Here is a 27,029-nt window from a genome sequence, read left to right as displayed (position 1 = left end):
TACTGACACTAAAAGAACATATGTAAGGTGAGAACTTAAAAAGAGTGCATAAATTTACATATGGAATTGCAATGTGCCCTTTAAGGAGGAAAGACAAAATTAAACATCCCTGAAATACAGAATCAGCAAAACCGAGCATACTCTAAAAACCAGAGCCAAAATTCAGCTACTTCTCCTACCTTGTTCATTTTAGTTTCCTCTACCACATCCTTTGCTATGTCTTGGATTATCTCTGGACACAGGACCAGGAGGATGATCTGCAGTGGCCACACTGCTGCTTTACGTTTTGTGCTTTCAGCAAAGCCATCCACTAAATCAAACAACTTCTCAGCACAATCTGCATAAAACATAAGGCCCAGTTCAATACCAGTTTTAACCATGAAGAGGTAAAGAACAGGTATAAAAGAGCAGAGGGACAGTTCCACCTACACAGAAGGAAAGTTCTGGTTTGCACATTACTGACATGCTACTGGGGATCAAATGGTCTCAACCCAGTTAAAGACATGGTTTACCTGAAAATATTAAATTCTCCTCTCTTTTTCACTAGAGACAAGTAAAGGTGATGTTCTCTAAGTTTTTACCCTGTATCAAGATGAAAAATATACATTTAAAGAGTCTCCATCTTTTGGGGTTTATTTCTTTGTGTTGTGAAGCACAAAATGAATCTCTTTTAAGAGGGGAGTCAGGAAAGAAGAGACAGGAACATACCCCTGCCTGCCCTGACAAAGGCTGGCAGAAATAATTGTGTATTTGCAGGCTGCACGAGGAGCAAAGAGGACACAAAATGCAAGTGAATGCATTGGGGATGTGTGAGGAACCAACCTGGAACACTGTCATGTGTTATGCCTTACCAGCCATGTCAGTCTGGGGGGTTTGGTACAGCTTTGTGAACTCATCAGGATAGTTTTCCACCCAGTTCCAAAATGCCTGCAGATAACAGAAAACACCTTTACATTCCAGAGCTCCAAGATTTTTACTGAATTACACGTTTAAACAAAGAGGTTTTATTCTTAATTCTAATCACTCTAAATTTCTCGAAAAATATATTTGCATCAAAGGGAGACAGCAATTTTTATTTTATAGTAAATTACTAAATTGCAACTATTCCCAAACTAGAATAAAGTCTGAAAATAAGCAGTGAGACAGAAGTGTTGAACACTTACCTTTTCAAGACTGTTGATAACAGCTAACTGAGCTACTTTCTTAAGGGCTTTAAACTTGAATACAGTCTCTGCAAAGATAAAACATTTCTGCATTTAGAACAGAAACTTCTTCTAAAAACAACACAAAGCAATTTTCAAATTGATGTTTTAAGAGTACTTAACAATTTTTAAATACTTCAGTAAATACATGACTGGAGTAAAAGAGCAATAAACCCCAGATATATCAACTGCACTGTGTCATCTCTGACTAACCAGATTCAAACAAATATTTCAAAACACAGGCTCAGCTCTCACCTTGTAAGAGTCGCTTGAGTTTTGAGCAATCCACACTGATGTACTGTAAAAGTTCAATATCATGAACATCAGCATTATCTTCTGAACAAACAGTCAGTTCCTGCAATCTAAAAATACACAAAGTAAATAAACTTTTCCACCAGATCTTCTCAGGTATGAACACACCTGTGAGACATTTCAATAGCAGGGGAATGTTCCCTCATCTCAGATAAACATTTCCAGATTTAGAAATTAAGATCTTGCATGACTAGGAGGATCTTGTGCCATCCTCACACTGAAAATGGAGCTAGAACACCAGAAGTGAGTCTTACACGATGCCAGTACCTTCTGTGGATGGACTGTGCCCAAGATTTGCCTAATTCCTTGTGTTATCCACCCTCCTGAGGCAGTAACCTTGTCATCTTTTCAATTAACGTTAAAGTCATGGACTCCTGACACCTTTAGGCTCCTGCCCCAGGTGAGACCTCAGGGCAGAGCAGGGACTGATGGTACAGGATATCACTGCAGGGACCCACAACCATTCTTGGTCCATGTTTCTCTGGCCTGAGCACTCAGGATGAAGTTTAACCACACAGTTTAAACACAACAGCATCTTTTCACACTGGTGTCTCAGAGGATTTACTCAGCATCTCCCAGACACCAAGGCACTGATCACTACAGCATCTGTTCCCACAAACTCTGACTGCTACAGTTCCTTCCAAGGCTACAGATGTGTTTCAGACATGGAATGTGATTTCCAGCACTAGACACAAAAGCAGTTCTTCATGTCTTCAGCGCCAGGGAAACTGCACAGCCCTCGCTGGGAATGGGAAGGTCCCCACTGCTGCGCTTTTCATGCCAAAAATCCCCCAGCTGCTGTGCAAGGCCCAGAAATATGCCTAAACAGGAAACCCAGGTCAGGGATCAGCAGTGCTGACTGGCAGCAGGCTGACCCCTGTGGAGACCAGCAACAATTGGTCAGACATTTAACTGTTGCTGTACAAGGCATCTGTGAGGAAAGCAGGTTGGGGAAAAGCACTCTGCTCCAGCTCCAAGGGATGCTCAGGGGGCTCTGGGTGGGGGAACAAACCCTGCTACAGGCACACAAATGCACTCAGGTTCAGCAACCTGATACAACGATTCCCTAAAGTTTCAACTGAAAAATGCTTCCAATAAAAGGAGAAAGTGTTTCCATTTCCATAAGCAACAAAACACAATCAACCTACAGAGCAAAACCACATCCCCCATGGAAGCTGCCAAGTCTATGTTCTTGAAATAGAAGTTATTAAAGGCTCTAACAACTTTGAAAATACTTAAAATTTTAAATTAATCACTTTAGACTGATTTCTAAAACACATGCATTTTCCAAAGAAATATATAAATATATGAGGAAAATATAAACCTTTGTTTCAATTGAATTGGCTCACTCACTGCTATGTGATCATGTAAAGCTGCCCAAGCTCCACTTCTAATAAATCAAGAATGATGTCAACTGTAACACTGCATGACAAGAACTAAGCTACTTCAAGCACCTTTCAAGAAACATCAAAGTATTTCAGCAATAAAAAGCTTAGCACACCACTCTAGTGGATTGACAAATGCTGAAGCATCAGAAGGATCTGGAACAGAGCAAAAAGAGCAAAGAATAGATGGAAATTTTGGGCCTGTCTCCCTTCTCACTTAGAAAAGCAGAAAATCCAGTTATTTTTACAGTAAATGTGCTGTGAAACTCAAGTCAGTCAGAAGACAAATGGGTCTTTTCCAACAACTAACAAACAGCCCAGCTGTTTGTCCCCTTCAGGCATAAGGGAGATTTAACATAAAAGCTTCCTAGCAGGAAAACAACCACGGGGCTCCAGCAGAGCTGTGGACAATCACCAATTTTCATTCTAAATTTGTAAGTAAATGGATACAACCATTAGCTTCAGCATCCGTTTTACCCCAAGACACCTGGCACCCACAAGAACTTATTCAACTTTTTCTGCATTATTTTCACTCCCTATTTTCATTGGCACTTCTGAAAGTAGATTAAAAAAGCAATAAATGCAGCCAGCAGTAACCCAGGATGGGGTTGAAGCAGGTTCATTTCATAACCTGAAATCCAAGTAAAGCAGTGAAGGTTGAGGGTATTCCACTTGAGAACTACTCCACTAAAGAGCATTTAAAGCACAGCACTGGCTCCTCCGAACAGCCTGCAGCAGCAGTGCAGTGCTGTCCCTCCCCAGGGCTGCAGCAGCAGCAGAGTAGTGCTGTCCTTCCCCAAGGCTGCAGCAGCAGTGCAGTGCTGTCCTTCCCCAGGCCTGCAGCAGCAGTGCAGTGCTGTCCCTCCCCAGCCCTGCAGTAGCAGTGCAGTGCTGTCCTTGCCCAGGCCTGCAGCAGCAGTGCAGTTCGGTCCCTCCCCAGCCCACAGCAGCAGTGCAGTGCTGTCCCTGTCAGCCCTGCAGCAGTCAGTACCTGGTGGAGATGCGGCTGAAGACTGCGTTGAAGTTGTTGCAGCTGAGGGAGAAGAGCACCCCCGAGGCGCAGCTGCGCAGCTCGGCCGCGTGCTGGTTGCCCTCGCGGTACGTGTGGATGAAGTGGCAGATCTCGGGCAGCAGCTGCTTCACCAGCATGGTCTCGTCCAGACGCATCGTGTCCTTGGGTTGCTGCAAGCAAACAAAAAGAATTCAGAAACAAACTCCTGGATTCTGCAGGGCAGGCAGAACCTGCAGCCAGCCCACCCCACACCTGCAGCTGGCCATGCAGCACTCCAGGCTGACCACCCTCCTCTGCATGCAGCAGAACACCAATGCAGTTTCTGGAGCAGCACACACTTTGCTCTGTGTCCAGCACCAGGACAGCCCAGACCACCTTGGCTTCCACCGAGGGCTAAAGGGCAAAGCCAGCCCTCACCTCCCTTTGGGTAGGGGCTTGGGGGTCAAATTTTGACAGCAAGTATTTTATATCAAAATGAACCAAAAAAGAGGTGCTTCTCTCTCACTCTTGCTGGGAATTGCTCTGTACAAATCAAAAATGGCTTAATTTCCCTGCAAAAGAAAAATCTAATTTTTGCCAGTTTGCACAGTGTGAGACATAAGGAAACTATTTACAAAAGAATTCAAAGTGAAACTTTGCTCTACTAAGAGCAAGTTTTAACAGAAGGGTCAGCACTAAAGCTTTCTAAAATTCTACCAATGAATTCTCCATAGGGAATTGGGAAGTTTCAGAGACTCCCACTTAGTTGATCTGAGTCCTGTTGCCATGAGAACTTGATGAAACATTGAGCAAGAAATCCATCTGAAGATACCACAGAACACAACACGCTTTGTACGGAGCTTTGGCTCACTCCAATTTAACATATTCTGCCTCAAACTGCAGAGCAAGAAACATTCAGCACAATTTCAGGCTATTTAAATATGATGATCTATCAGGAAAACCACTGTTTCAAACATTATGCACAGAAGGAGTATTTAAAAATAAGTAAATTCTGAAGCTTAAATTCCATTTTTTTGACTCAAACTGCTTTTTTGACTCAATGCACCAAAGACAAAAAGTGCCAAAAAAGAGGTGCTTTCCTCAGCTGTAAAAGCTGGAAATTGAACACAGCTTAAAAATAAAATCCTGTTCTTGTTAAAAGAATAAACCACTGCAAATGTCTCTCTCAGTGGAGTTTGGCTTTGCAGTTCCAGCTGAGCACAGTGAGCTGTACAAGCAGCACCGCTCTCCTCCCAAAGGGAGCAGCAAACTGCCTCGAGCAGCTCTGACTGCAAACCTCAGGCCTGGGCTCCCAGCGGAGATTTGGACATGGTTAACTCATGTAATCTAGGAAACACCTGCAGAAATCATCTCCAGAGCAGTGGTAGCAAAGTTTCTGCTCTATATAAAAGCACATGGAAAATTACTTCAACAAATGAAAGTTTTAAGGCATTTAAAGAAAACTCAGCAGTGTGCAGAGAACTAAGTAGCACGAAATGAAAAATTTGTACTGAATTCTCTGCTACTTTTAACATGAAAAAAACCATTAATTTTAGACAATAAAAAGCACCCTCCAAATCGTTAATGCATTAATTACATCAACTACTTGCATTTATAGGATTTTTAGTATTCTTTAAATGGCATTAATTCTACTTTGCTCTAAATCTGGTAAGTTTTTAGTACCAGTAACAACAGATACAGGAGCATTTGACCTGTATTCTCCAACCCATTGGATTCCAAGTTAGAATTACTTATGCAAGCCTACTCACCCCTGCCAGACATTTTTCCAGTGTATCCAAGATAATCAGCTGAGATAGATATAAATTCTTTTCAGCAGTTTCTCCAAATATTCTCTAGAAGTAGAAAGGATATGGATTTGTCCAAGACACAGATATTTGACTTGTAATGCATGCAAGTGAAGCAGCAAAGTGGCACAGTAAATTATGGCTCCATTACTGCTCTGGTTTGGAAAATCAGACATAAAGCCAGCAAAAATCAGATTAATACAGGAATTAAAACCTTATCACTAAAGAAATATCTTCATCCAGTCTGCAAAGCCAAATGCACTAAGGAACACAGCCCCTGCAAAGTAAGGCTGGAGGTGCCCTGCAGCCCCTCCCCTCCACCAGGCCCAGCAGCTGCTCAGAAATGCAGGTTCCACCTCTCAGAACCTATTTTGGTGCCATTACAGCTGACATTTCCAGCTACCTACAGGCTGCCCCACTGCAGACATGGGCAGAAGGCAGGATTCCCTCGGGGGGCTCAGCCAGCACCAGCCCTGTGCCAAGAACAGGCAGTGAAGACAGCGAAATAAAGCAGGAAAGATTCATCCAAACCACCTGGGCACAGCTGCCCACACACAGCACCTGCCAGAGCCACCCAGAGACTCTGACTCCACCCCACACCAGGGGTGGCTCACCTAAGCCCAGCTTGCAGCTGAGACTTTCAGAAACCAAGAGTGTTATCATTGACTGTCTCTTGTTTGCTTCAGCTACAGAAATCCTTCCCAATTATTGCTGGCTCCCACTGAAGCTCACACGTGACAAACATCCACACTTGCTCCTCAGGGCAAATGCTGACTTTTTAACTGACACTTTTAGCTAGGTCCTTCCTCTCAAAATCTGTGTGTCACACATACAAACTGCATGCAGCTGCACAGTTTTCTCATTTATCAGCCAATCATCTTGCACATCAACATGTTTTCTCATGCCTGTAGAGTTTAATTAAAATAAATTCTCTCTCCAAAGGGATTACAGGTAGCTTTAAGCAGCCTAAAATCCCTAGCAGCAGGGCAGCCTATTTTCTCATTTTATCAGTCCTCTGCAGCTCCAGCAGATGCACATCCCTGTAAAACTGACAGCCAAGGGCTCACTCCAAAGAATGTCTCTAAAACCATAAAAAAGTACTGCCAGAGCCTGGCCAGCTCTGTTACCTGTTTGGGGAGATTCCAAATGATCCCAAATTACATGGATTTAAAAGTCAATCAACTAAATTTTTCTCATTACAAAGGTTCTGACTGAAACTCACCTGGTTGTTACAAAATACATCTGTTTTACATACACAGACACACGGTAAAACACACAGGCAGTCTGGAAAATTCAAATAGCCTAATTTTAAATCCTCTCCCTGCCCCAAAATCCCAATGCCTTTCTGTGGAACATGGCCCTGATGGATACTGCTGGTGAACTTCAGAACAGAAAACAACTAAGTGTAAAAGGTAAGCAACAATTTGACCAAATTTCAAGTAATTCTCTGCAGACTGTACAATACAAATAAATAACAACTATTTGAAAAAAATCAACAAACAATGCAAAATTAGAAAACTTACCATGTTATTAACATTTTTTAAGATATTGGTGAGACCACTGATGACCAGGGAAAACTTGTACTTGGAAATGTTGATGAGACACTCCTTGTTGTGCTCCGTGCTGACTTTGGTGTGGGTATTCTGCTGGCAAGCCTTTATTGGAAGCTACAAGAGAGAACTGTTATAAGCTTTTTCACATTGAAATTCACAGCTTTGAACATGAATTAAAAACTTATGACAGCACAAACTATCTTGAAAAACATTCTACAAGAGACAACAGCAGATGCATTATGTCATCTCTACATTCATCTTCCCATTAGTTATCTATAAAACAAAGTGCTTAAGTTCACCTGCTCCTTTTTCTGAACTGAAACCAAACCTCTATTTTGTGATAAATTTTCTACAACCTGATTGTCAAAGCAATGAAAAGGAGTAGAAAAATATAAGATAGAATTCCAAGAAAAGATTCTGTATTTTTAAAATGGGCTTATTAAAGATCAAAAGTCTTCCAAGGCAAATACCTGCAAGAAAAAAATGCATCTTGGGACCTGAGGGGAGGAAAGCCCCAGCAGCTCCCAGAGCTGGAAGGCAGCTTGCTTCTGTGTGTCCCCTGCTGTGTCACAGGACAGGAGTGGCCCTGCAGCCCCCCAGGGATGTGGGGATCTTTGGGGTTCCCCCACAAACACCCCCAGAGATGAATTTCAGCCTCAAACACGCTCCTATGAGCCCCATGTTACCTGTCCCTGCCCAACATCCAGTGGTAAAACTGGACCTGAAATGCATCTTTTCCCAGCAAGGCAAGATCCAGAGTGACTGCACAGTCCCAGGATGCTCCTGCTGCTGTGTGAACACTGGGCACTTTGTTTCCTGCTGTACCCAAATTCTTCAGGGGTCACAAACCAGTTACTTCCCAGGCACACTCCCACTCCCCCTGCCTGCTCCAAGCTGCCACTTCTGGGACACCACTCTTCACAAACCATGTTTTACTCAGGATTTATACTTTCTAAAGGCAAACAAAGATAGGAGTATTTATGGCACTTGCACTTTTAAAGTGTGAAATTGGAATCCCCTATCCATAGAAGCTTGAATTGTTACTACAAGTTTTAACCAATTTTGACCAGAATTGTGAATAAAGGTATTCTGAAAGACAGCAATAGCTCAATGGAAATGCCCTGGTGTAATATTTGTGCATTAGAAAAGATTATCAGACAGAGAATTGAAGAGAGGGTAAAAGAAGGATTCCAAGGACTTGCAAAGTGCCTTAGGAGGCCCTCCCAGGCTGGGGGCTCTGCAAGGACACCCTCCCCACCTGCAGCCCCTGACACCACTGTCTGCTGGGGGAAGCCCAAACACCCACTTTTAAAATACAAGATGAATGGCTCTGAAGAACCCCAGCTTGGAGCACTTTTATCCAAGAGTCCTGAATGCAGTGTGCCTGAGCCAGCCTGTCCCTGGCAGGGAAAAGGGCACTGGCACCCTGTCCTGATGCCATGGGGGACCCCCTCTCTCTGTATAAGCTGAGCTTTGGGGTGGGGTCAAGCTCAGTTCCTTTGGTACCATGGACTAGGATGTTCATGGCTGACTGTTAATGAAGGAAAGATGCTCCTCAGGGCCCTGCTGCTGCTCCTCAGGGCCCTGCTGCTGCTGCTCAGGGCCCTGCTGCTGCCCCTCAGGGCCCTGCTGCTGCCCCTCAGGGTCTGCAGAGACACTCCCAGCTCCCCTGGGCAATCCAGCTCACTGCCCCCCAAATTTGTGACTCCCTGGCACTTGGGGCTGCAGTGCTTTTACAGCAGCACCAGGCACTCCAATGTGCTCCTTTTACCCCTGCAAAAGCAGAATAAACAGCATTTATGACTCAAGCTTTGTTTTCACTGTCAGATGTTATTTTTACAATACATTTTTGGAAGTCATTGGTGGATGATAGATACATTTAATTTAAAATTTCACTATTGCTAGTACTTTTTATTTGAATTTTCAAGTATCTGTGCTGACAGCAGCAGCAAAGCTTGATACCACTGAGTGCTAAAACACTTGAGAAGAGCCTCTCAAAGAAACTGTGTCATAGATCTAGTTCTGTGTGCTCCCATGCCAGAGAAACATCACATTACACACTTCTGGAGCTTCCTGCCACAACAGCTACTACAACAAGGTCACCTAGAAGTAAAACTGCTTTTTATACTACCATTTAAAATAAGAAACCATACAAAAAGGAAATATTAGCACTGTTATTTCGGGGTTTTTTATTTCTCAGCTCTTTTCTTTGTGCACTCTGACACACTAGAACATTTTATTTCCCCTCACAGAATGCAGTGCCAGTGCTGAGTGACTAAAGAGAATCTACTTTACTTCTCTACAAATATCCATTAATCTAAACATTGGGGGGGAAAAAAAGCTGAAATGCTACTTTCATTGACTTTGATTTTATTTTAGAAAAAATAAATACTGACAAATGGTTTCCTGTAGAGCTATTTGAATTAGAAAGAAAAATTAGAGCACAAAGCTTAAATATAACTGGGGCTTCAAACCGAACACATGCCCTGACAGAGGGAGCAGCAGCTGCACTGGGCACATCCAGCTCACACCAGGGCTCCCCACACCTCCCTCAGCCCAACGAGCCACACACCAAGGCAACAATGGCATCTGGGTCTCAGTTTTGCCTTATTTCATGTACTGGACAAAAACAAAATAGGTACATGAAATCTGGAACCCTTACAGCTATCAAATTGTAAATGTTTGAGATGTAGAAAGAAAAGAGATTTACTGTGTTTGGGGTTTTTTTTTTTACTTTTATCCAAAAATGTTCAGTTTAAGGAATCCTGCCTTGGTCATCGATTAATTATTTAGAAAAATGAGTGTTCTTCATGCCTGTGAAGTGATTAGTACCTGTTTCAGGTATTCTGTAGTCTGATGAAAGAAGGTCCAATCTTTTGTTAAATGAACATGGACATTGGTTTGGAACTACCACCACTGACAGGCCTGAGTGTCTGTAAGTTGTGTAAAAAAGAAAAGCTACACTGAGCCAAGGATTTTGCTTTACCACCTGTAGTTAATGAACACAAAGTTAAATCATCTCTGTTTAGTCTGTACTAAACAGTCTGGAGAAACACACAACATCCAGCAAAGAGTCCCTAGTGCTGTCCTTAACAGCCCCAAAATCCACCTCAGCTCATCCTTCCAAACGATTTCTTGGAGCTTTTCAGCACACCCAAAGACACACATGTACTGGTGGCAGAAATCCCCACAGCACCAGCCCTCCTCAGCATCAACAATGTCAGAACCAGACACAAACCCTCAAAATCAACAGGCACCCTCCTGCCCTGTAGGAACACACACCTGCTGAAGAGGCACCGTCCCTGAAAAGAACCTCACAGCTCAGCCTTCCCAAGAACACACAACTTCCCAAAGGTTTAATACAGGCTGCTCTAAAATAAAGCATTGTCAGAACTGAAGTTGGTGCTGTGATCAGTTGAGTATTTATTTACCCATCCTGCCAACACAACCACTGTGTTAGGTGAGGAAGGGCCAGGATCACCTGGGCACTGCCAGCAGCTCCTCACTGCAGCCAGGTGACACCTGTGACACTGGGACTTCATTCCCTGTCCCTGGGCTCCAGCCCTGTGCACAGCAGCACCTCAGCTGCAAACCCACTGCTCACACTCTGGGAGCCATCACACCAAAGCTGTGCCATGGGGAAGATGAGACAGCACACCTTGTGCTGCAGGGCAGGGCTCCAGCCCCCCTCAGCCCCCAGCTCTGGGGGAACCTTCCCCACACAGCACCTGGGGACAGGAGCTGCACCTTGTGCCAGCCCAGGTACAGCCCTGGGGCACAGCCAGCACAACACAGGAAACACCTCACAGTACATCCCATTACCAGGAGTGATTTCCTAACAAGCCACAAGGAAAACCAGAGCTGGTACCTGCAACCACTGCTTTTGCAGGTCTCTGGTTCTGCACAGATTTCAAACACTGTGGAGAAAAATCAACAGGATGAGGGAGTATTTGCTTTAGTTTAATACCTTTAATTAAAGGGAGACTAGAACACTACTACTGACTTCCAGTTTTCATACAGTTTAACTGAGAGCCATCACACCTCATGAACTGCCCAAGCCAAAATCCACAGAACAAAAGTCCTCTTTCTTTAAAGCATATCAGAATCACAGGATCATTAATGTTGGAAGAGACCTCTGAGATCACCCAGTCCAACCTGGGACTGATCCCCACCTTGTCACCAGCTCAGAGCACTGAGTGCCACCTCCAGTCATTCCCTGAACACTTCCAGGGAGGGCATTCTACCACAGTAACCACCTACATGGCCACAAGTTTATACAGGATTCATAGTTTTTATTACATCTGATAGTTTTAAACCAATCTAGATGTAAATGGTTTGGGCAGACTCCTCCAACTATGCTCACAACTATTCCAGTGCTGTGCCAGCCCTCCTGTGATTTCACATTGTAACACACTTAAAGCACTGTGAAAACACAACACTATGAAAACTGGAAGTGAATATTTCCATACAAAACCAGAGAATTTTATTTTCCAAAGACTATGTCTGAAATCACAGGGAATGCCATAAATTTCCAGGTTTTTTGTGCTACTGCAGTTTAATTTTATCCTGCTCACCCCAAGTTTTGAAAAACACAATAACCAGTACTACAGGCAGGCTGTGCTGAGTGCTCTCCCCTCACAGCCCCAGGACAGCCCTGCAGCAGGTGAGGCCTCCTGGAGCACAGGGCAGGACTGGCAGCAGCTCCAGAGATTTATTCCATGAGCCAGGCACTGGTTAATTCACAGAACTCTGCTTGCCAGTCACTCCAGGCCCACAGAATTGTACACACAAAAGCAGATTTTGGTTAAAGCAGCATTTATAACAATAAACAAGAGCAGACCAGAACAGACTGGTTTGCCCTGATTTCCCTTGTTTTCAATACCGATTAGCATCCTCTCAGCTTGCTGTTTCATCTTTCCTAAAATGAATTCAAGCACTCAGCAAATGAATGAAAAGCCTGTCTACATCTGTAAATTTGGAGGAAAGATGGTTACACTTTCCTTCTTTGCAAAGGAAGGAAGAAACCCTGGAAAAGTTTGTCTTCCCCTGCACAGAAAATCCACAGCACAACAGACCCGAGCTGCCCCTCTCCCCCTGCTCACTCAAACACACCCTGACATGCCAAGCAGTGGCTCCTGAGTGAATCCAGAGGTCCTGCATTCAGACACACACAGGATGCAAACCCTCACAGCTGCACAAACACCACTGAAATAATTGCACATATTCAGTATACTCTGATAAGACACCATGAGTGACAATGATGTACATGATGCACATTGTCACTGTAACTCCACTATTCCAGCCTCTCAAGAATCAGAACTTCCTTCCTATCCAGAGAGGAACTCCTCCCCTACACCTATCCATAATCAAGCCATAAAAAGTACAGAAAAATAATTCTGTTCTAAGAAGTTTGTAACTCCTAACAGATGCTGGCAAGCCCAATTCCACAACATACACCACAAAGAAGAGGAGAAAGCCAAGGGCCTTTTAACACCACTATATCAAGAAATATTTTCTTATTGGGAGCATAATCAATCCTGTGTTTTCTAAGTTTATGGAAAAAGTAATCCATGACTCAAGATAAGGGGGAGAATAGGGTAACTATGCAAATATATCTATAATGTATTGCAAAAACTGCCTTATTATAATGTCAAAACACAAAGTTTGATATTCTCCTCTTCAAAATGAACTTGATATAAATGCAAAAAGAAACAGTTTGTTTTTCTTGTGCCAGGTCACATCCTCCTGCAGGGTGCTGAAGCCCAGCAGCACTGAGGGACAGATGAGTACAGGAACAAGGCTCAGTCTAGAGAATCAGCTCTACGTTTTCCATGGATTTACACCAAGCAGGGTCTCACAGAGCTGGGCCTCCTGTGACACAAAGGCTGCACTCACAGTGTGGCAAAATGAGCCAGACAACACAGGAACTGACCACTGAGCCTCCAGGGAGCTACCACACGGAAGGAAAGCACCTTGGGAGTAGGGATGGAGTGTAAGCACTGAGCTTAGCCCCACTAGGAGTCACACACCTAATCCCAGTAAGCAGTTCCTGCTGGTGGATCAGAGAAATATAAAGTCTAAGGCCAACAAATCCCTCTTCCCTCCATTCAGAAAATCCTTCTCCAAACTACTAGGGCTGACTTTCGCAAGGAGATGTAAATACCCATCACTGCAATAGAAACCAGGGCTGGAAGCCCCTCCGCAGGGCCCAGAGCCGTGCTGGGGTTGGGGACGGGACTGCACACCGACATCGCCCTTGCACGGGGGGCACGGCCAGCACCGCTGCAGCGCCTCCAGCCCTGCTTCACCTCGCTCTCCGGGCTTCCCCTCCCTTCTGGAGAGCCAGATGATGCAAAGCACGGAGGTGAATTTCACAGGAATGTCCACGGAAAGCAGAGACACTTCGGGAGAGGCGGGGGAGCAGCAGCGAGGGGGAGCCAGGCCCCTCCTCAGGGCCGCGGCCGCGCAAGGACGGATGCGCCGCACCTGGAGCCGCGGGCCCGGGCAGCGCCGGGACCCCCGCGGCGGGAGCTCGGGGCTGCGGGGCAGCGCGGCCCCACCCCGGGCCCGCCCGGCACAAAGGGCGCGGGGGCCCGGGGCCTCGGCCCCGGCACGGGCGGGGGGCGGCGGGAGCGGCGCTGCCACGGCCGCCCCCGCCCGAGGAGCGGGGCCGCTTCCCCCGCCGCGCGCCCCCGGCCCTCCCCGCGGCCCGGCGAGGGGGACGCGCCGCCGCCCCCGCTACCTGCTCGTCGAAGCGGTTCACCACGGCCTGCACCCACTCCACGGGCTTGTGCGCCGCCATGTCCCGCCGCCGCCCGCCCGGGGAGCGCCGGGTGCGCGCGGCCGGTGTCGGTGTCGCGGGCCCTCAGCGCGCGGGGCCCGCCATGACACCTCACCGGAAGCGGGAGCGCGCGCCGCCCCCGCCGCCGCGCCCGCCGCGCCAGGGGCACACGGAGCCCCGCACTGCGCCTGCGCGCCGCCCCCGCCCGCGCGCTCCTGCGCGTGCGCCGCGCCTGCGCCGGGAGGGGCCGGGCGGGAGCGGGGCGGGGCCAGCGGAGGGCGGTGGCTGCGGGGGGCGGGGCCTGGCGGGGCGTGGTCGCTGTGGGAGGGGCCTGCGTGGGCGGTGGTCGCGGGGGGCGGGGCCGGGCGGGGCGGGGCCGCGGAGGGCGGGGCAGGAACGCCCATGGCGGCTCCCGAGGGCCGGGACGGCGCTCACCGAACACAGCGAGCTCCGTCCCTCCCCCGAGGTGACCCCACAGCTACCGCCGCCCCGCTCCCCCCGGCAATGTCCCTCCTGCCCACGGCCGCGGTGTCCCCGCGTGTCCGCAGCGCCTCCCGGGACCTCTCCGCTCCCTCGCACACAGGACCCACGGCTGATGCTTTATTCCCCTCCAGCCGCCGTGTGTGACAGATCACCCACAGGTTTGCTGTCTCAGGCTGGAATGAACAGATAAATTTTATCTTTCAAATATAACCGCGGTTATTTCTCTAAATTAACTTATTCTGTCACGTTCCAAGTCTTCACTGCAGAGCTGAGTGTGGCACCTTCGTCCCCAGCCCGGTCACACTGGCCCCAGCCAACTGTTTACTCAGTGACTCAGAAAAGTAGGATACACACAAATAAACATCCACTTCCACTTTCCTTCTTGGGAATGTTAATTTGTTTTCCTTCTGGGTAGACAGAAGCACAAAATAATGTTCTTTCATACTAGAGTCACGTTGAAATTCTGGTGATATAAATAAAGACGCAGCTTGAGGTGAGGGCTCTGGAACAGCAGATTTAAAATTGGCAGAAGAACTGGAGAATCAAACGGAATTTCTGTCCCCCCACTCAGTCAGGGCCTTGATGTGACTCAGAGACTCTTGCTGTTATCACAGCACATAGGAATTATTATCAGCAACAGCAATATCAAATTTATCCTGAGTTAACTTTCCTTGTAAATAATGAGTAATAAAAATCCCGTAATTTGGATTTACGGGACAAACAGTTCCATTGCACTCTAGCATCAAATCCAGGAACCTGGGTGACAGCAAATTTTTGGAGAGCAGGTGTTTCATAAAAAGACGAAAATCTATTGCAAATATTTCATTAAAGAAAAACAAAACAATTCAACCCAATTAGTTGGTTGAAGAATAAGGCTTTGTCACAGGGAGTGCAAAGGCAGAGAACACAAAACACCAAACAGGCAGAGATGAACACAACACACCCACGGGTTCAGTGGAGCAGAGCCCTCACCCAGGATGGGTTAATAATTCACAATTAAACCCGAGGGCTGGCTCTCCCTGCTGGAGGCAGAGCTGACCCCACTGGGCCCTTCTTGTCACGTCTCCTGTTCCAACTGTTTATGTATTTGACCCCTCGGTGTCCCTCAGCAGTCAGACAGGAATTATCTCCACTGAAGGCAATCCAGCCACAATCTTCACAGGGATCTCTACGTTCTGCCAAAATCTAAACAATAATAATTCATGTGGGGGCAGGAAAGGGCTTCAGCTGACTGATACGGTTGTGAAAAACATGTCCCAAAATGCCAGAAAGAAATCAGGGTGATATGATTAGATCAGAGAGAAGCATCCTGGGAACTCCTGACTGAGGTAGAAAAGGACAGGCTATTTCTTTTTTCAAAATGTACTAAACAAAACAAACAGTGCTTCTTCCTGCTTCTGGCAGTGTTTTTCCCAAAGCAAATCTGTTCCCTGAAAGCAAACACGATTAGCTGTGGTATTCCCAGATTTCACATGCAGGGTCGAATGATGATGTCAGAAATTCTCACAGTGTTCCCCCAAACTCTTTGAAAAATTTCAGCCAGTACTTAGACTGGAGACCCATTCTCCCACTGCTGTTCCCCAAACCCCCACAATATCTCTGCTGTTCATTTCAGTGCCTGTGGGTCCGTGCAGGACAGTCTGTAACAGCCAGCTGGGTATTGGGAGAATAAACCACTCTGAGTTCCCCAGCTCCTGACAGCTCCGAGTTGTGGCACCATTTCTTCAGCAGCTCTTGCCAACCTCCTGCTTCTGGGTTTTTAAGGACAGCTTTTTTATGCACTTCCTTAGGCTTCTCTGAAAACTAAAATAAGGAATTGCAGCCTAAGGCATCCACAGAGTGTTGTCAGGTTTTAGTGCGAATGCCAATGACTTTTCCTCACTGAAAATTTCCCATTGTGGCTGTCAAAGTGGCACTGTGGTAGGAGTCACATGGCACAGGGAAGTCCCTGCCATTCTCTATTCCCTCTCAGCAGAGGTTTAGAGCCTGAACAGCCAAGCCATGAAGTGTGAGTTGGAAATTTATCTCTGTGGGAAGAGTCCCCCTCGTGAAATTTCCAGCCGCGGATGTTTTCAATCCAGCCAAAAATGCCCCTTGAATCACTTCCTTGGAGGTATTCTGGCACTTCTGCTTTTTGCCTGAGTCAGAGGAATGGGAGGCAGATGAGAAGGTCGAGGCATACACAGGAAAGGACCTGGCCAGGTCTGCAGGAAAACCCCAGGGATTCTCAGCTGACGCTCTGTCCTTGCTGGAGTGAAGGTGCTGATGCTGTGTCAGAGACACCATCAGTTAACAGCCCCACCTCCAGCAAAGCCACTCCAAAGGCAGCAGCCCTGCAGCATTTCCTTTTTTCCTGTGCATTTTACCCTTTCAGATTCAGTTAATTTCTGAACATCACCTCCACTGTACCCAGGAGACCTGGGCCTCTCTGGCACTACACCTGAACTGGCTCTTGGAGGTGACACTTCTCTTGGCCTCTTGCCAGAGAATATGGATTTTTATTCTTTTTTCCCTCTCACATCTTTGTCTTCTGCTTTCCTCTATTTTGTGTTTTCAACTCAAATTATTTATTTATTAACCTTTTTTTCTTCTGACTCCCTGAAGCCTCTGTTTCACCCTTTGATTTTTTTCTCTCCATTCCTCCCATTCCAGTTTCTCATTTTCACCAGCACGTGTCAAACACTCCAGCAATGGCTCAAACATGCAGAGTGATACTTTTAAATTTCTGTTTATCAGCTTTGGCCCAGAAACCTGCCATCCCTTGTGGTTTGATCCCAGTTCCTGATGGACAGGGTGTCACCGTGGAGGAGCTGTGCCAAATCTGTCATCAGGGTCAAAAAATTTCCCTCCTGTTCTTAAGAGAAGGCAAACAAACAAACCGAAGTAAAGGAGGAAGGAAGGGAGGAAGGAAAGGATGTGCCGGGTTTTAGTAGGAGGTGGTTTAACCTAAAACCCTTAGGCTCGGGTTTAACCTGGAGCGGGCAGAGCCGGGGCAGAGCGGAGCTCTCCCTGCGCTGGGACACCCGAGCGCTCCCCGCTCCTCCGAGCATCCGCCGCGATGCTTTTGTCCATCAGAGGGCATTAGAGGCCAAGAAACCCCTCGGGTTCGGGCCGGGAACAGAAATTGTCGGATCCGCGATCCGTGCTCTGCCCGCACATTGTCCTGACTCACCCGCACGCGTGTAGGTATCGCTGAACGTGAAGAAACCTTTTCTGAAGAGTAAATCACGGATTTTCCTTCGTGTTCTCTGCTTCACAGTTCCTCCCTGACTGCAGCAGGATCTGCTGAACAGGAACAGAGCCAGCAAACAGTCTGACTAGATTAATGGTACTCATAGAATGAGCTCCACAGAAATTAGAGATCCTGTACAAAATACTCGTATTGGAACTTCTATCCCAGAAAAGTCCAGTCATCAAAGGACCATTCAAATTGTAGCACGATGTTCCACACAATCAATTCTAGAAGCAAATATTTCTGTTCCAGCAGAAATCTCATTTGGATGCAAAACACCAGGAGTTTAATCCCTGGTACTCGATCTGATAAAAGAGATAGTCTATTACCACGGCCTCCTAAGAGCTCAGATATTCTAATTGCACTTAATGGAACAGAGTATTTTCTGAAATGGAGGCTGATGCCGTGCCGGGCAAGGGACACAGCCCTGTTAGTGCCTGCCTGTTTGCCTTGGGCTATAAATAAGCTCTTTGTGAGCCCCAGTTGAAGTTTGTGTGATCTCCATCACTCCCAGCGAGTGCGCTCATGCTCTACAGACTTCAGCAGAATGAGATCATTTTGTGGATCTACTTTTCTCTTCCCTGGTGAGTAATGCCATCCCCACACATGACGGTCATTGAAGAGGTTAAGTTAAATATTATAAAGCAGTATTTTAATTGTTCTGGATGACTAATCAGTTCAGCCTAGATTAGAACATTGCCCCAAAGGATAATTCGAGGTTATCACTTCCTCTCTCTGACATTTTGTTTCCTTTCTGATTTTGTTTATCACACCACAGGGTCATCAAGAGGAGCTTTCAGCTGGGTCCTGGTCCCTATCTCCTCTGCATCCTGCAGTGCTTCCACTGTAAGCAACGCAGAATTCTCCATAAAATCACTCATAAAAACCTGTCTGAGTGCTCGTCTCCAGAAATCCTTCAGTGCCTCGTGATCAGCTCCCAAAGGCGGCTCGGACCCAAGCAAGGAGTGCCTGGGAATGCCCATCACTCATGGGAGCTGCAGAATTAACACCAGCCTCAGTCTGCACAACACAGGACTGGGGCTGACACATTTCCCCTGGCACTGTGTAAAAACCCAGCACACTGACAGGGATGTTCTACTGCAGCTGGTCCATAAACACTGCGCTGTAGCCATGGACAGGGAGCAGGGTAAACACCCCAAAAAAAGGGAATAATCACCCGTGGAAAAAACTCACGGGGGAAAATCTCGCGTGGAAAAAACTCGCGTGGAAAAAACTCGTGTGGAAAAATCTCGCGTGGAAAAAACTCGCGTGGAAAAAACTCGCGTGGAAAAAACACGCGTGGAAAAAACTCGTGTGGAAAAATCTCGCGTGGAAAAAACTCGCGTGGAAAAAACTCGCGTGGAAAAAACACGCGTGGAAAAATCTCGCGTGGAAAAATCTCGCGTGGAAAAATCTCGCGTGGAAAAAACTCGCGTGGAAAAAACACGCGTGGAAAAATCACGCGTGGAAAAATCTCGCGTGGAAAAATCTCGCGTGGAAAAATCACGCGTGGAAAAATCACGCGTGGAAAAATCTCGCGTGGAAAAATCTCGCGTGGAAAAAACCTCGCGTGGAAAAAAACTCGCGTGGGGGGTCGCGTGTCGGTCACGTGCCGGTCGCGTGTCGGTCACGTGCCGGCCGCGTGCCGGTCGCGTGGCAGTCGCGTGCCGGTCACGTGGCAGTCGCGTGCCGGTCGCGTGCCGGTCGCGTGGCAGTCGCGTGCCGGTCACGTGCCGGTCGCGTGGCGGTCGCGTGCCGGTCACGTGGCGGTCACGTGGCGGTCGCGTGCCGGTCGCGTGCCGGTCACGTGTCAGTCGCGTGGCGGTCCCGTGCCGGTCGCGTGCCGGTCGCGTGCCGGTCGCGTGCCGGTCGCGTGCCGGTCGCGTGGCAGTCGCGTGGCGGTCACGTGTCGGTCGCGTGGCGGTCACGTGCCGGTCCCGTGCCGATCCCGTGTCGGTCCCGTGTCAGCCCGCGGGACACCGCGGTGCCCCGCCCCCCCCTTCCCCCGGTGTGTCCCGGTCGCTGCTGCAGACCCACGACGCGAACCACGAGCACACAAACGTGTGTTGTCTCACACTCGTGTTGTGGGCTGGGAGGTTTAGACATTTTTCCCATTGTTATGTTAAGCTGCCCAGGGTGGCTCCCCTATCAGCCGTGAAGAGCTCCAGACAAAGGAATGCCTGGAGCAGCCCGATGGCTCCATTAGGGAAAGAACGGTGGAGTCCTGAGAGGCGGCTGAGAGGCCGCCTGCCCTGCCCTGCCCTGCTCCACCGGACTGTAAAAAAAAGGGGACTGGGACTGAGTTCCGTTCTGTTCTGTCACTGTTTTTCTTTTCTTTCATATAGCTGATGCTGTTTTTGTTTGTCTTATAAATATATCAGTAAAGAACTGTTATTCCAAACCCATACCTTTTTGCCTGAGAGTTCCTGAATTTCCTTCTCCTGGCAATACTGCCCCTTTAAACCAGGACAACTCCCCGTAAGAATAAAAACCCCAGAGCAGGTCCCACAGCAGCTGCACCAACCTGATCTGGGGCTGACCAGCTGGAGAGGTAAAACCCCCCAAAAAGGGAAGCTGTTGGAAAAGAAAGAGTGTAAAAGTGTTTTCAACACAGCTCCAGATCTGGTTTGTTTCCTATGGAAAGGTGGGACCTCAGTAAATAATTCATGTGAACATCTGGAAATGCAAAGAGAGATTCAGACAAAGTCCTGCTCACCTGGTTCATGAGAGATGCTCCACAGGGTCGAAGCAGCTGATTTTTGGGAGTATATTACAGTTTCTTTGGAAAATTAATTAGAAGCCTGAATTAATGCTTTTATATCATGATTCATTTAAAATAAATATTTAGTTAGATATAAGTTTTAATGGCCTTTTTGTGAAGTTACAGCTTGGTTTAAAAAGCCTTAAAAAGGCTTACTTGCAGTAGATATCCAGCAGTTTGGATGGCACATGGCAACATCCTTTGGATAAAACATTGTGCTGCTTTTCTGGGCTTCCAAACAAGGCTGAGCAGCACAGAGGCTGTGGCCATGAGCTGCTGTTAAATGGAGCTGGGAACTGGGGATAAAGCCTGCCCTGGAGCCATGCCCCTCTTGTGAACACCACGGCTGCATTTGCACTTTCCTGAGGAGCTCCCAGCTGGAATCCACACACAGATGCAGTCCTCGTTTTATTTTTTTAATTCTCTGGCCACATGGGCAATGCAATGTTGAAGAATCGCGCTGCTGGCCATTAACTCTCCTTGCCCTAAACCTGAAGCTGACCCTTTACGGGCTCATTCACCTGCTTTGCATTTTTGGACTCGTTTTTCATTGTGGGTGTGATTTTGCGGTGCTGCAGGTCCACGGATTTCTCAAATATCATCATGTGACTCAAAAGCAGCAGCGAAACAAAGGCACCACCTCTGCCTTACTTGCAGTCATAACAGGCATTAAGAAACAGCAAGAAAGCATTCCAGAGCTGCAGAGGGCAGGGAAAAACGCCAAGCTGTCTCAGAGTATGTAGTATGACAGGAAAAGCCAGATCCTGCAGAAAGAAGGCAGCGCTTCCAGGCTCAGCAAGGAAGGAAAGGAAAAGGCTACACGAGCTTCCTCCAGCTAAATCGTGTAATGGAATTGCACTTAAAATATTTCATATGTTAGATTGGTAGGATTCAAGTGGTCAATTTATCTTTTACCTCCATATATGGATCTCAAATCAAAAAAAGAAAAATTCACCATTTTTTTTGACAGAGTTATGGCTGAACTTCAAATGCAGCCCAAAAAAGGGCCTGGATTGAGCCAAGTGGGAGCTGGAAGGCTTTGACCCAGGAGCATGGAAGGGACTCCTACTGTAATTTAAAGATTAGAAGCTACATGTAGATTGAGTGTGAGTAAATCTGCCTGATCTCCACGTGGCAGCTTTATCACCTTGCACCCGAGTTGTGTAACTCAGCCTTCACTGCACAACGCTGCAGGGACCCCTCAGGGCTCCCTCTGCATCCCAGACCCCCTGAGTCAGTGCTGCACAGGCACCCATGAGAAATCCCATCCCTGCAGCCTGAAAAGATGGAACAGCACAATTCAGGAGGGTGAGCAGCAGCCCCCCCAAAGCTGGGGCTCTCCCTGACTCTCAGCAGGACACAGCTCAGAGCATGGCTGCAGGCAGCTCTGGCAGGAATGTGCTCTCTGTGCCATGTCTTTAGCTCCCAGCAGCCTTTTCCCAGTGACCAGAGCATTCCCAGAGCCATTCCCAGTGCTCAGCAGCCTCGACACCCCACGTTCAACCAGCCTTTGTTCTGCAGCTGATTCCTGTGTCTGCAGGTCTGAGCACATCCAGCTCACCCCCATTTATGACATCTGGCAGAAAGGTAAATTATGCTCCCCCAAACCCAGCTTTGCTTTAATGGGGAACCTATGAATCTTGTTAGATATTTTGTGTGCAATCTGTGCCTTCAGGAGAGCTGTAATGAGAGTATAACCAGAAACCTCTTTTGGGAAACCTTGATGAACAGACCAGTGAACATGGTCCTACCTGTGCACACACTGCCCACACACTGCCTGCACAAGGGACTTATTAGCTACCAACTGCTGCATTCTCAGTGCTAGTGGCTGCACTGAGCTTTTACTTTCCATGCTACAGAGCTGCTGGGATAATGGAGCCCATAATTACATCCAGCCACTCGTTAGGGCTCAAATTACAAAACCGGATTTCTGTGCCAGACCTTCAGGAAGTAAGCCATGGAAGGAATCTCACAAATAACCTGCAATTACGTTAATGCAGAGGGCAGGGCCTTCCCCTAAGAGCTCTCAGAGGCACTGGAGTGACCCTGGCTGGCTGATCCGGGCCAGACCTGCAGTGGAGAGAAAGGTGATGAATTACAGAGGAGGTGAATTACGCTGGCAGCATTTTTGCAACCCAAAAATGGGGACTGGGAGAAATCTGCTTGTCCAACCTCCACTTGTCTCAGGTTCTGCACCTTCTCCCCAGCCCTCTGCATGTGCTCCCTGTAGCAGCAGGGCTGGGCACAAGCCACCCAAATATTTTCAAGCTCAGTTCAACACCAGCTCAGGCCCACCTCGAGCTGTTTGATGTGTGAGCAAACACTCTTTATCTATCAGCAACCTGCTCTTTCCCAACTGCCCGCAGCAGGAATGCCGCCTCGGCTGTTTCCAGGCAGAAGCTGTCACACACAGCCCTGCAATTCCCCAGCAGGCTGGCTCATCCTGTCCTGGTTATTTTATTGATCTGCTCTACAGAATGTATCCCATTTGATTTTCCTATTAAATGCAATTTTCTGTTTTTCTATAAATTTAATTTATAGATGATTTATTGACATTTACCCCAACACCCTTCCTGCCATTGATTCTCCCTCTGTTTGCACAACCCTGATAGTCCAATGCCAAAACATTTTTTAAACAAAACAATACGAAACAAGCAAAATATTCTTTCCATTGTGAACATGTTCAGCAGTTTATTACTGCTTGCACCCAAGGTTAGCAGAAACCACTGTAAAGTTCTGCCTTGGGTCAGATTTTTTTTTAAAGGTAAATATTTCATATTAACACAAAAGCATTTGGGTTTGGAACAATTCAGAACATTCTCTGCTGTCTTGTGATCTGTACACTCAGAGCTGGCCAAGACACAGCCCTTTTTCTGACTTGTTAAGTGACTGCTTTGAATTCCTCTGCTCTTAGAGCAGCTCCCCAGTCCCAGCCTGTTTGGCCAATGCCCGATGGGACCAGGAGAGTGAAGCACTCGGCTCCTCAGGACTTGCAGAGCTTCCCTCTCCCCTGCCCTTGTTTAGGACAGCTCAAAACTCTCAGTGTCACTCCAGCTATCTGGGGTAAGACCTCTTGTACCCTCAGAGGGTAAATTTAGCTCAGATATTTCTGAAAGCAGCTCCCTTACAAGGCACCCATGGCTGGCTTACAGATTTGAATCTAACAGGAATAACCCCAAACTCCTGTCTCTGTTATTTCAGTGCAGCTACTCATCATGGAAGCACTGAATTCCCCCCATACACTGAGCCATCTGCTCTATTTATTATACCCAAAGACGTGCTCCAAAAATTACAAAATCCCAACGAGACCAAAAGAACGCAGAGAAAAAATTCCCATAGTCTGATATTCCATCTGTGCAGCTTTTCCACTGCACACTCTTCTAGCAGACCTTTGCAAATTAACCCCTCGAGTACCAGATGTACATCAATTCAGAATCACCTAAAATTCTCCACAAGAAGCAATGGTAAATAAGTCACAGAGCAATGGACAAAAGGGGACAGAGAGATGACAGCCCAGGATTCCAGGAAGGGAGGCAGCCTTATCTGGTGCCTGTGGGAAAATCACACAGTTATGCTCCTGGCTGCTCCATGGTGACCCTGAGAAAGTGGCCTCATCCCCCTGTTCCTCCTCCCAGCTGCTGTTTGCCTTGTCTGTTTAGACTGCAAACTCTCCAGGGCCACAGTGGTGCCAATGCTGCTCGTAGTGACCTGGCACAAACAACAGGTACCTGAAATGAAGCAACAGCTGAAGCAGTGCCAGGCCCAGCAGCACCTCATGGCACAACACCTGCAGCAGGGGGGGCAGGAGACACTCAGGGGCAGGGACTGCTGCGAGTTTTGAGGATGTGTTTACAGACCAAGAGCTGGCAATGGCTCATATGCAAGGTCTCATGCACTGTACCAGCTCCATGCAGGGCTGGGCTGCTGCTTTACTTGTATTTGAGTTTTTTAACCCTGCAGCTTGGGGGTGGCTGTCACTTGAACCTCCCTAGGATCACAGAAACCCAGGATGTCCTGAATTGGAAGGAACTCACAAGGACCATTGAAGTCCAGCTCCTGACAGCACTTTCCTGTCTCAATCCTCTGCTGCTTACCATTCACTTCACTGCAAGCCCTTTTCCTCCTCAACCTTCTTTGCCATCTCCTCCTTTCCTCCATTCTGCTTTTTCCTTTCACCTTCTCTTCTGCCTCCACAACCTGAAGCTGAACTTTCTCCATCCCCAGGAGGTCTTAAAACAAACAGGGGCTTGTGAATTATTAACAGTGTGGACTAAAAATAGCATAATTTTTAATGGCAAGCACTACTGCACAGATGACCTACCTTGGACTTAAGTGTGACTGGCCCTAACTGTTCCTAATTTGCCAGGAGTGCTTTACAGAATGACAGCTGTGAGAAGGAGGAACATAACTTGTGGGCCTTAAAAAGAAAAGACAAAGGAAATGGTTGGAACTGAATTCACCAGTATAGAATATAGAATATAGGAATGTGAAATCAGCAGATCCTGGTGCTCCAGCAGCCTGGGGAAAAGCTCCACAGCCTGGATCCCTGAAGGTATTTCCAGGACAGGCAAAAAGGACAAAAGCCCTTTCACTTGTGAAAGGTTATTGTAAAGAGCAAAGACTTGATGGAGAATGTTGGCACCGTCTTTGTGAGCTTCCCAGCTGAGCAGCCCTGTGCAGGTTTGGCAGCTGCATCCCCAAAGGGACAGAATGGAAAAACCATAAATCAGCCTGAGTGACCTGCTGCAGGCCCTGGCAGTAAGTGACAGCCTGGGGTGTGACACCCTGGATCCCACAGCTGCACCTCACCCAGGAAGAACTGAAAAATCATCTGAAAAATCACCCTGCATGCACCACTTGCAAGGAAAATAAACACAGCAAGAGTCCCGAGGAAGCAAAGTGTGGCTGCTTTATCTTCTCAAGGTTAGACTGAATTCGGGACAGATAAATTGTACTGAGCAGAGAGGATGAGTTGGCAGCTTGCAGACAGAACACAGCTTTTCACCCCTCCCACTCTGGCTTCAGACACAAGGACAGGGGCCCTTCCAGCCCTCTGAACAGAGAAGGTGCTACCAATGTCCCCAGGACAGCTTGTGACACCAAACCATTCCTAACAAGCTTGCAAAACCCTGGGGTGAGAAAGGCATCGGTGTGGTAACAGCCCTGCAGAGCTGAGTAACCCAGAGCTGCAGTTTGCTGCTCTAACAGCCCCAGGGTGAGCAGTGTGTGCTGGCTCTGAGCGGGGCTCACTCCAGAGAATCCTTACTGAGTCAGCGCAAACATTCACAGCCCATGAGCAATTCCGAGCAGCATTTCACAATATTCACCGGCTACAAGTCTGCCTTGTTGCACGGAGTTGTCCGGGATTAGCTGCAGGGAGCTGCTCAGAGCTCTTCCCTCTGCCAGTGGGGGATGGACAGAGCAGGACAGGATGGGGCTCTTCCAAATGAGTGCTGCGATGTGCTAGGGGGCTTTATACAAGCCAGCACTAATCCGTGCTAGTGTTCACATAGTCAAAAACATTCCAGACTTCTCCCTGCTCCTTCCTTTGACATTGTATCACTGCATAATTTTAAAATTGCTTTGCTGGCCTTGCTCACTCGGGGGTAATTCCTGGCTCCTGCTACAGCTGAATAGCTGATCCCATGGCTATTGCAATGCGTCTGCCAGTGAGGCCACTGCTTTGGAATGAAATCAGTTATTATCTGCAGTTAATTATCCTGCTGGGCGCTTCTCTGAAGTCCGTAGAGCAAGGAAGGGTCGCTTAGTCAAGAAGAGAGACAGAATTTGGCTATGCGAAAGGAGAAAAGAGGTAATGGAAGCAGAGAGGGATGTACAGAGATGTTAGTACAAAATCACAGCCAATGCAGTGCTCGCAGGGTCTCTTTTCTCCAAGTTATTTGTGAACAACTTCACTAACAGCAAATTCAAAATGTTATCATAAACCGGGTGCTGCTGGATTTGAAACGCTGAACTACACACGTATAGAAAATAACACTGAGGAGCTGGAGACTCCTGCAGCAGCTGGAGGAGGGAGGGGCACGGCGAGAGGACGGGGGTCAGGCCGGGAGCGGACAAAGGATGGGGGATGGACAAAGGACCGGGGTCAGGACCGCGAACGGCTGCGGGCAGCAGGGCAAGGCAGAGCCTCGGGAGGCCGGGCAGGGCAGAGCCGGGCAGGACAGAGCAGGGCCGGGCGGAGCAAGGCAGGACAGAGCCGGGCAGAACAGAGCAGAGCCGCACAGGGCAGAACCGGACAGGGCAGAGCCGGGCAGAGCAGGGCCGGGCAGAGCCGCACAGAGCAGAGCAGAGCCGCACAGGGCACAGCCGCACAGGGCAGGGCAGCACAGGGCAGAGCAGGGCCGCACAAGGCAGAGCCGGAGAAGGCAGAGCCGCACGGGGCAGGGCAGCACAGGGCAGAGCAGATCCGCCACAGGGCACAGCCGGAGAAGGCAGTGCCGCACGGGGCAGGGCCGAGCCGCACAGGGCAGGGCAGCACAGGGCAGAGCAGAGCCGTCACAGGG

The 27,029-nt window shown here is 47.9% G+C and overlaps 1 protein-coding gene across 4 annotated transcripts in view; it reads right to left on the bottom strand.

The window, feature by feature from the left end:
• Window positions 1–14,082, bottom strand: part of NF1 (neurofibromin 1) — a 69,396-nt gene extending 55,314 nt beyond the window's left edge. For all 4 annotated transcript variants that reach the window (XM_033077935.1, XM_033077937.1, XM_033077936.2 and 1 more), the window contains exons 1-8: window positions 13,991–14,082; window positions 7,219–7,362; window positions 5,660–5,743; window positions 3,891–4,081; window positions 1,458–1,564; window positions 1,164–1,231; window positions 852–927; window positions 180–337 (exon numbers count right to left, since the gene is read on the bottom strand). In XM_033077935.1, the coding sequence (XP_032933826.1) occupies window positions 180–337; window positions 852–927; window positions 1,164–1,231; window positions 1,458–1,564; window positions 3,891–4,081; window positions 5,660–5,743; window positions 7,219–7,362; window positions 13,991–14,050 (888 nt within the window). In that variant the 5' untranslated portion in view covers window positions 14,051–14,082. The remainder of the gene's footprint in view (window positions 1–179; window positions 338–851; window positions 928–1,163; window positions 1,232–1,457; window positions 1,565–3,890; window positions 4,082–5,659; window positions 5,744–7,218; window positions 7,363–13,990) is intronic.
• Window positions 14,083–27,029: the final 12,947 nt, after the last annotated feature.

The sequence above is a fragment of the Catharus ustulatus genome, chromosome 22, assembly GCF_009819885.2.
Source record: "Catharus ustulatus isolate bCatUst1 chromosome 22, bCatUst1.pri.v2, whole genome shotgun sequence".
NCBI classification, from domain to species: Eukaryota; Metazoa; Chordata; class Aves; order Passeriformes; family Turdidae; genus Catharus; species Catharus ustulatus.
This window is presented reverse-complemented; position numbering and strand designations above follow the sequence as displayed.